The sequence below is a fragment of the Nerophis ophidion genome, linkage group LG29 (assembly GCF_033978795.1).
Source record: "Nerophis ophidion isolate RoL-2023_Sa linkage group LG29, RoL_Noph_v1.0, whole genome shotgun sequence".
In the NCBI taxonomy this organism is placed as follows: domain Eukaryota; kingdom Metazoa; phylum Chordata; class Actinopteri; order Syngnathiformes; family Syngnathidae; genus Nerophis; species Nerophis ophidion.
This window is the reverse complement of record NC_084639.1, coordinates 15,263,748-15,271,247: the sequence shown is the minus strand read 5'-3', so window position 1 is coordinate 15,271,247 and position 7,500 is coordinate 15,263,748. Positions and strand designations below refer to the sequence as shown.

Below are 7,500 nucleotides of genomic sequence, written 5' to 3'. Positions count from 1 at the left end.
AAATAGGGCTTTGGAAAATTGGGACTTCTGAGAATTCCTAGAATTTTTTTTACTTGGAAAAATGATAGTTTGAATGTCCAGGATGAGCGGAATATGTTGAAGGTGGAACGGTTTGAATCAGATGAAAAAATTAGAAATGGTGGAAGTTTGAAAAACGGCCAATTTATTTTGAGTGGGAAAAATGCCCCGGAAAACCTGGAGTTCTGGGAAATCTGGGGAATTTTTGGAATTTGTCAAGGGAAAGCCCGCGATTGGAACGGTTTAAATCGGACGAAAAAAGTGGAAATGGTGGAAGTTTGAAAAACGGCCAATTTATTTTGAGTGGGAAAAATGCCCCGGAAAACCTGGAGTTCTGGGAAACTAGGGGAATTTTTGGAATTTGTCAAGGGAAAGCCCGCAATTGGAACGGTTTGAATCGGATGAAAAAAGTGGAAATTGTGGAAGTTTGAAAAACGTCCAATTAATTTTGCGTAGGAAAAATGCCCCGGAAAACCTGGAGTTCTGGGAAACTTGGGGAATTTTTGGAATTTGTCATGGGAAAGCCCGCAATTGGAACGGTTTGAATCGGACGAAAAAAGTGGAAATGGTGGAAGTTTGAAAAACGGCCAATTTATTTTGAGTGGGAAAAATGCCCCGGAAAACCTGGAATTCTGGGAAATCTGGGGAATTTTTGCAATTTGTCAAGGGAAAGCCCGCAATTGGAACGGTTTGAATCGGATGAAAAAAGTGGAAATGGTGGAAGTTTGAAAAACGGCCAATTTATTTTGAGTGGGAAAAATGCCCCGGAAAACCTGGAGTTCTGGGAAATCTGGGGAATTTTTAGAATTTGTCAAGGGAAAGCCCGCGATTGGAACGGTTTGAATCGGACGAAAAAAGTGGAAATGGTGGAAGTTTGAAAAACGGCCAATTCATTTTGAGTGGGAAAAATGCCCCGGAAAACCTGGAGTTCTGGGAAATCTGGGGAATTGGTCAAGGGAAAGCCCGCAATTGGAACGGTTTGAATCGGACGAAAAAAGTGGAAATGGTGGAAGTTTGAAAAACGGCCAATTTATTTTGAGTGGGAAAAATGCCCCGGAAAACCTGGAATTCTGGGAATATAGGGGAATTTTTGGAATTTGTCAAAGGAAAGCCCGCAATTGGAACGGTTTGAATCGGATGAAAAAAGTGGAAATGGTGGAAGTTTGAAAAACGGCCAATTCATTTTGAGTAGGAAAAATGCCCCGGAAAACCTGGAATTCTGGGAAACTTGGGGAATTTTTGGAATTTGTCAAGGGAAAGCCCGCGATTGGAACGATTTGAATCGGATGGAAAAAAGTGGGAGGTAGAGCGCGCCAAAACCTGGAGAAGAAAAACAATAATAATAAGTTGAATAAATAGATGCATTTTGGTGTAGAAAACCTTTGGAGCATTCACACAATGATGTGTGTAACAATACAGGAGGGATGTAACAATATGAGAATTTCATTTAGGGCCTAATATTAACACGGTTAACATTAATATTGCGGTATTGTCGAATGTACTCAAAAGGTTTTGTAAACATAAATAAAACAAATAGACAGTTAGAAAAGCCACTATTGTGTCTTGTGTTTCTTGTTTCACTGAAGTTTTAGTGTTTTATCTGTTTTATAGTTCAACTTTTATTCTTGTACTGTATACATTGGCTTGCATTAATTTATTGAAATGAAAAATAAATCAAGTCTATTATAACGATGAATTACACCTCTGGCGCGGGTTGTCCTACTCTGCTCAGCGGTACTTGAACGCACCATAAAACACCTTTCCCTCTGAGGGAAGATGGCTCATCATAATTCCGTACTTGTGGCTTCAATGTGCACCACTAAATAACTTAGTTGCTCGGACAGTGATGTGTTTATAGAAGTTTAGATTGGAGTATGATGTTTTTTAACGGGGAAAGACGCACGTGTCTTGTTTTCATGTTAGCATTTAAATGTGAACATTATCACATTTTCAAAAGGGTAAAAACAATACAAAACAGTTCCCAGTGGCTTGTTGTATTTTTTGAAGTATTTTTCTAAATTTTACCGGTCCCGGAATATCCCTAAATAAAGCTTTAAAGTGCCTTATTTTCGCTATCTTCGAAACCACTATCCATTTTCCTGTGACGTCATACAGTGCTGCCAATGTAAACAAACAATGGGAATACCACAGCAGGATATAGCGACATTAGTTCGGATTCAGACTCGGATTTCAGCGGCTTAAGCGATTCAACAGATTACGCATGTATTTAAACAGATGGTTGGAGTAGGAAAGTATTGAAGAAGAAACTGAAGCTATTGACGCTATTCATAGCCATAGCATGGCCAAATAGCTACGTTAGCATTGGCAGTAAAATGTGTGGACCAAACGATCAGGACTTTCGCATTTTGTGATAATGGAGCAACTTAAATCCGTCGATTGGTAAGTGTTTTTTTCGCATTAAATGTGGGTGGAAGGAAACGTAATATAGTTGCAAATGCATCTGCAGGTTATCCATACATCTCTGTGCCATGTCTGCTTCAGCAGCGTCGATAAATAGCATGTTAGCATCGATTAGCTGGCAGTCACGCCGCGGCCAATTATTACCATATAAGTCGACATCAACAAAACTCACCTTTGTGATTTCGTTGACTTTATCATTGCAAATGCCTCTGCAGGTTATCCATACATCTCTGTGCCATGTCTGTCATCGCCGGTAAATAGCATGTTAGCATCGATTAGCGTAGCATGTTAGCATCGATTAGCGTAGCATGTTAGCATCGATTAGCTGTCAGTCACGCCGCGACCAAATATGTCTGATTAGCACATAAGTCAACATAAAAAAAACTCACCTTTGTGATTTCGTTGACTTTATCATTGCAAATGCATCTGCAGGTTATCCTTACATCTCTGTGCCATGTCTGTCATCGCCAGTAAATAGCATGTCAGCATCAATTAGCGTAGCATGTTAGCATTGATTAGCTGGCAGTCACGCCGCAACCAAATATGTCTGATTAGCACATAAGTCAACAACAAAACTCACCTTTGTGATTTCGTTGACTTTATGGTTGCAAATGCATCTGCAGGTTATCCATACATCTCTGTGCCATGTCTGTCATCGCCGGTAAATAGCATGTTAGCATCAATTAGCGTAGCATGTTAGCATTGATTAGCTGGCAGTCACGCCGCAACCAAATATGTCTGATTAGCACATAAGTCAACAACAAAACTCACCTTTGTGATTTCGTTGACTTTATGGTTGCAAATGCATCTGCAGGTTATCCATACATCTCTGTGCCATGTCTGTCATCGCCGGTAAATAGCATGTTAGCATCAATTAGCGTAGCATGTTAGCATTGATTAGCTGGCAGTCACGCCGCAACCAAATATGTCTGATTAGCACATAAGTCAACAACAAAACTCACCTTTGTGATTTCGTTGACTTTATGGTTGCAAATGCATCTGCAGGTTATCCATACATCTCTGTGCCATGTCTGTCATCACCGGTAAATAGCATGTTAGCATCGATTAGCGTAGCATGTTAGCATCGATTAGCGGAGCATGTTAGCATCGATTAGTGTAGCATGTTAGCATCGATTAGCTGGCAGTCACGCCGCGACCAAATGTGTCTGATTAGCACATAAGTCAACAACAAAACTCACCTTTGTGATTTCGTTGACTTTATCGTTGCAAATGCATCTGCAGGTTATCCATACATCTCTGTGTCATGTCTGTCATCGCCGGTAAATAGCATTTTAGCATCGATTAGCGTAGCATGTTAGCATCGATTAGCATAGCATGTTAACATCGATTAGTTGGCAGTCACGCCGCGACCAAATATGTCTGATTAGTATATAAGTCAACAACAAAACTCACCTTTGTGATTTTGTTGACTTTATCGTTGCAAATGCATCTCCAGATTATTCATACATCTCTGTGCCATGTCTGTCATCGCCGGTAAATAGCATGTTAGCATCGATTAGCATAGCATGTTAGCATCGATTAGCGTCATAATGTTCCCCTGTAAGCTCGGATGAAAAGCCCAAGTCAGTCTGTGAGTTTATCAAAGTGAAGTTATCCATCTCATTTTAATTTTAAAAGGTGATATTATTCGCGTTTAATGTTACATCCCTGCAATCGTTTATTTCCTGACCAATCAGCTTTCGGTGCAATCGACGTTGTCATCATTCTCTCGGCGTCTCTCGCCCTGGGCCGCTTCCTGCCAGTCGAGCCGCAGGATCAATCCCTGAAGCTCTTAAGCTCCTCGGTGGATGAGGAAGGAAACGTGCGGCGTGTCGGCGCTCATCACCTTCCACGAATGCTGCCATAAACTTCTACTCTTACACGTCCTCCCTTTTCTTTCCCCCCAAACATGGGACCTTCAAAATAAAATGGCTGCCAAGATGGCGGACGGCGACGGCGAGCCGGCGAGTATCTGCACATGCAATCGGACATTAGCATCGCTAAAGGGGGCGGCGGCCATTGTGAGGACGCTGACATTTACTTATCACGCTAAACAGCTGACATGTGACCTTTCGGCTACTTTGAATGGCATCTGGATATTACCGCGGAATTGTCCGGAATAGATGCCGGAGATAGGGACATGCGGACGGCGCACAATGAGGTCAGTGTGTGTTTTATTCTTTGCCCCCCCCGTGAGTGACGGTTCTGGAAGCTTCCCTCGACGCGGTGCCACCCTCACCTGTGTAGACAAAGCGGCCCGGCGCTCCCTTGCAGAACTGTTTGGACTTGTACGACAGCGTGACCTCCACCACGCCGGGAATGTGGCGAGGAGGCGTCTGGACCCGGATGGCGTGCGGCGTGATGAGCTGTGGAAGAGAACGCATTTTTTAGATTGATAGATGGATGGATGGATAGATAGATAGATAGATAGATAGATAGATAGATAGATAGATAGATAGATAGATAGATAGATAGATAGATAGATAGATAGATAGATAGATGATGGATGGATGGATGGATGGAAGGATGGATGGATGGATGGATAGTACTAGACGTCCAAATTTTTTACCACTGGAGGCTGAAAACACTAAAAAATCTTGCGGGGTTCAGTTCAATATTGTTCTTTTTTTAAAACCAATATATAGGCCCTGCGATGAGGTGGCGACTTGTCCAGGGTGTACACCGCCTACCACCCGAATGCAGCTGAGATAGGCTCCAGCGACCCCCCGCGACCCCAAAAGGGACATGCTGTAGAAAATGGATGGATGGATGGACAATATATATAATATATATGCATATATATATATACTTATATATATACAGTGGGGCAAAAAAAGCATTTAGTCAGCCACCGATTGTGCAAGTTCTCCCACTTAAAATGATGACAGAGGTCTGTAATTTTCATCATAGGTACACTGCAACTGTGAGAGACAGAATATGAAAAAGAAATCCAGGAATTCACATTGTGGGAATTTTAAATAATTTATTTGTAAATTATGGTGGAAAATATGTATTTGGTCCACCATTCAAAGCTCTCACTGATGGAAGGAGGTTTTGGCTCCAAATCTCACGATACATGGCCCCATTCATTCTTTCCTTAACACGGATCAATCGTCCTGTCTCCTTAGCAGAAAAACAGCCCCAAAGCATGATGTTTCCACCCCCATGCTTCACAGTAGGTATGGTGTTCTTGGGATGCAACTCAGTATTCTTCTTCCTCCAAACACGAAGAGTTGAGTTTATACCAAAATGGATACATGGATGATACAGCAGAGGATTGGGAGAATGTCATGTGGTCAGATGAAACCAAAGTAGAACTTTTTGGTATAAACTCAACTCGTCGTGTTTGGAGGAAGAAGAATACTGAGTTGCATCCAAAGAACACCAGACCTACTGTGAAGCATGGGGGTGGAAACATCATGAATTGGGGCTGAAAATTACAGACCTCTGTCATCATTTTAAGTGGGAGAACTTGCACAATCGGTGGCTGACTAAATACTTTTTGGCCCCACTGTATATATTTATATATATATATATTAGGGGTGTAACGGTACTTGTATTTGTATTGAACCGTTTCGGTACGGGGGTTTCGGTTCGGTACGAGGGTGTATCGAACGAGTTTGTAAACTAAAGGCTCTGCAGCTGCTTCTGTCTGAGCAGTGAGCACCCAGCATTGTCCCGCCCACACAACCATCTGAATGGTTACATACAATGCCAATCAGCAGTGCGTATTCAGAGCACATGGAGTCAGTGTGGAGATGAGCAGATATGTGTTTAGCAGGTGAGCAGCTGACATCGTACACACCCCAAATTATAAAAAACACTTCCCAGTCACAACTATTACTAACATCACTATGAGCCCGTTGACCTTCTAGAAACATAAACTGCAGCTCAGCTCTCTCATAGTTCTGGCTTGAGGTGAAGGCTAATTAGCTTTTAGCGTTACGTTAGCTCATTTTGCTGTGTGTGTATGCGTGTGTGTGCTTGCGTGTGTGTGTGTGTGTGTGTGTGTGTGTGTGTGTGTGTGTGTGTGTGTGTGTGTGTGTGCGTGTGCGTGCGTGTGTGTGTGTGTGTGTATGATAAAAGTCAACTACAGGCTTCCCAAATGCTGTAATAAATTAAGCATGATGAGTTGACTTGAAACTGTTTAATGTTGCACTTTTTATATGTAGAAGAGAGGTTTTGTCATTTCATTTAATCAAAGCAACAACTTGAGGCAGTTTAATGTGGATTAACATGGGCAGAATTATTATAGTGTTCCCAATGTTAAAAGGATAAAGCCATTGTTTACAAATTTGGTAAATAAATAACCCCAAAATTTATATTTTGTTGTTTTCTTTCTGTACCGAAAATTAACCGAACCGTGACATCTAAACCGAGGTACGTACCGAACCGAAATTTTTGTGTACCGTTACACCCCTGATGTGTGAATGTGAATTATATTTATATAGCGCTTTTCTCGAGTGACTCAAAGCGCTTTACATAGTGAAACCCAATATCTAAGTTACATTCAAACCAGTGTGGGTGGCACTGGGAGCAGGTGGGTAAAGTGTCTTGCCCAAGGACACAACGGCAGTGACTAGGATGGCGGAAGTGGGAATCGAACCTGCAACCCTCAAGTTGCTGGCACGGCCACTCTACCAGCCGAGGTTATATATATATATATATATATATATATATATATATATATATATATTTTATTTTTTATTTTTTAACCTTTAGGGTTTCCCTCAAGTTTGGTCCCGAGGTCCCTGAAAGATACCAGCCTTAAAAATGTTTAAAATAAGTCATATATCCATTTTATTTTTTTCAACGCTTAAATTTCCGGATAAACTTCAGGTCTGTCGATTATAAGTTGTTTTTTTAAAGTTTTGTTAGTTGTATGCCCTTTTTGTCATCGCAAACATAGATTTTTTTCATGGCAAACACACAAAATGACAGTTGAGGAATGACAGTTAAAAAAAATCCTATTAAAATTCTCAGACCTCCAAAAGGGAGCGACTCATAGAAGTGTTAAAACAAAGTCACTCACTGTTATTTTTTGTTTACTTTCGAGATCAA

At 41.3% G+C, this 7,500-nt stretch overlaps 1 protein-coding gene across 6 annotated transcripts in view; it reads right to left on the bottom strand.

Moving 5' to 3' along the window:
- Positions 1 to 7,500, bottom strand: part of LOC133545865 (transcription factor COE3-like) — a 162,357-nt gene that overhangs the window by 30,923 nt on the left and 123,934 nt on the right. For 4 of the 6 annotated variants that reach the window (XM_061891554.1, XM_061891553.1, XM_061891555.1 and 1 more), the window contains exon 10: positions 4,679 to 4,805. The exons of the other annotated variants lie outside the window; for them this stretch is intronic. In XM_061891554.1, coding sequence (XP_061747538.1) covers positions 4,679 to 4,805 — 127 coding nt within the window. The remainder of the gene's footprint in view (positions 1 to 4,678; positions 4,806 to 7,500) is intronic. 6 annotated transcript variants of the gene reach the window in all.